Below are 2,220 nucleotides of genomic sequence, written 5' to 3'. Positions count from 1 at the left end.
ACCGGCTGTCGGGGCGCAAGGCCGCGCGCCGCGATGCGCACCGGCTCGTCCCAGGCACAGAGGCCCGCGGGCTCCAGGGTCACTGTCGCCGTCATCCCCACTGGGCAGAAAAATGGCAACTGGGTTCGGAAGCTTCGCGAGTCGGGCTTAGAGTCTCCTCGCCGTGTGAGGACGCAGTCGTGGGCGGAGCCCTTCGCACTACTCCGATAGGCTGGGCACCGCAACAGTCTCCTAGCCTCTGACTTGAGTTCTGATCGTTGGAAAGACTGCCGAAATAAAAAGCTAATGACTAACCCTGCAACCCAGCGTGGTGTGGAAATAGAGATACAGAGACCACTGAAAACAAAGGGTTAGCGAGACACAGGTCCCCAAATCTAGATATTGAAAAAGTATTCCAGGTGCTTGTAACTCAGATAATCCTTGGAGAAACATGGTCCCAATCCCTCCTTCACCCTTCAGACTCTTACAAAACCTATTTCCTAGAGGTAGGGGTACTCGGAGCTGCTTCCAGAGCAGGAGTTTATATTATGGAGTCAGACCTGAGTTCTAGAGTGACTCTGGTCTTTAATACAATAGCTTTGTGGTCTTTAGCAGGATACCTATTGGGCCAGCGGATGGCGTGGTTAAGGCACTGGTCTCCCACCTGGCTGAGCAGGGACAATTAGGGGTCCCAGGCCCAGTGGCTTGAAAATAATGCCAGATGTGTGTGGATGTGTGCCCAAAAATCCCAAGAGGAGAATGGAGAAGAAGTAGCAGGTGTGGTCATTCCCGCTGAGGGGCGATTTCTCACTTTCACTCTCTCCCTGGAGAGTGCACACCCTCTGGCAAAAACCTTAATTAAAAAAAAAAAAAAGATAAATAATTAAGCCTCTGAATCCAGTTTCCTTATCTGAAAAGGATTCCCACCACATTCTATCATTATTCTTGAAAATTACAAGTTAGAAAGGGGGAAGAATGAGGTTGGCCTACGGTCACCCAAAGAACTGCCTGCAGTCCATCCCAGATCCAGATACCTCCTGAGCAAAGCGAGCCCACCTTGATTGACGAGCTCAGTGCATCTGAACCAGAGCCAGAGCACGTTTCACTAGGTCCAGGAGGACTGCTACCACAGCAGGATGGTCAGACCTGCCCAGAGTAGTGGCCTAGCCCAAATTCCACAATCCAGGTACAAGGCTGCTGAAAAGATCTAAAAAGAGGACCTTGCAGGTGGACCCTCTGTCTGGAGCCAGTGGGCCTGCTTCCAGATGTTCTCCACCTGTGTCTCTAGGACGACAGGTGTTTATCCAGACTCAGCAGGAGATGTAGACAATCACACACACTCCCAGCTGGGCTCAAAGAAAATCTGGAGCGACTCTGTTGTCTAAAACAATCTTCCTGAAGGAGCTGAAGGGTGTCTGCTGGGCTGCCAAGGCAGTGACAGCACTCATATTTGCCTTGGTCAGGGACAGATTGCTTATCTTTTCATGAGCACTGATCCCATGTATGCTACCAGCAATCTCATAAAGGACATAACACTCCTTCCCTTGTTTTCCTGTTCAGTGACTAATTCACAGATATGGAGCCAATAGTGTTCACCAGCCAAATCCCGCAGAGGCCGTAGGTCTACGTGCTATTTCCCCCACACAGTACTGTTCATGAAGCCCCTGCACTAGTGTTTGTCCAGTTTTCGTCATTGCCACTTTGACCCTTTTCCTCTATGAGATCAAAGCACCATCCTACTAAGGTTTTGTTGGTTGTTGTGACATTTTGTCACAGAAGCCAGTTAGCTTAAAACAGGGCATGCCCAGCACCCTTCTATGTACCGGTGCCAGATCTTCACTTGGTAAGCCAGGGTTTGGGCTCTGTGCGTGCACACTGTGGCATTGGGAATGCTGGTATAGAATACCACTCACGTGTCACTCTGGTCAATTAAGAATAAGGTCCAGGGAGCAGCAGTTGGCATAATGGCTATGTCACTGGACTCCCATAGAGTTGACTGCAGTTCAAGTCCCAGTTTAACCCAGTGGCTTAAACTCGCACCGGGTGCACGTGCGAGCGTGCGTGCCCAAGATCCCGAGAGGAGAATGGAGAAGGGATTGCAGCGTGACCATCCCCCCAGGGGATGATTTCTCACTTTCTGTCTCTCTATCTCTCTCTTTCTGATAAGTGCATGTGCCCTATACCAAAAAAACCTCTCCAAAGAAAAATAAAAGAATAAGGTCCAGAATGGCAGATCCTACA

General features: G+C 50.0%; 1 protein-coding gene across 1 annotated transcript in view; it reads right to left on the bottom strand.

Annotated features, from left to right (window-relative positions):
- Positions 1-169, bottom strand: part of LOC102487034 (putative acyl-coenzyme A thioesterase 6) — a 10,278-nt gene extending 10,109 nt beyond the window's left edge. Inside the window, exon 1 of the mRNA XM_014585008.2 lies at positions 3-169. Coding sequence (XP_014440494.1) covers positions 3-95 — 93 coding nt within the window. The 5' untranslated portion in view covers positions 96-169. The remainder of the gene's footprint in view (positions 1-2) is intronic.
- Between the last annotated feature and the right edge of the window lie 2,051 nt (positions 170-2,220).

The sequence above is a fragment of the Tupaia chinensis genome, unplaced genomic scaffold (genome assembly GCF_000334495.1).
Source record: "Tupaia chinensis unplaced genomic scaffold, TupChi_1.0 Scaffold148607_1, whole genome shotgun sequence".
Classification (NCBI taxonomy): domain Eukaryota; kingdom Metazoa; phylum Chordata; class Mammalia; order Scandentia; family Tupaiidae; genus Tupaia; species Tupaia belangeri.
This window is presented reverse-complemented; position numbering and strand designations above follow the sequence as displayed.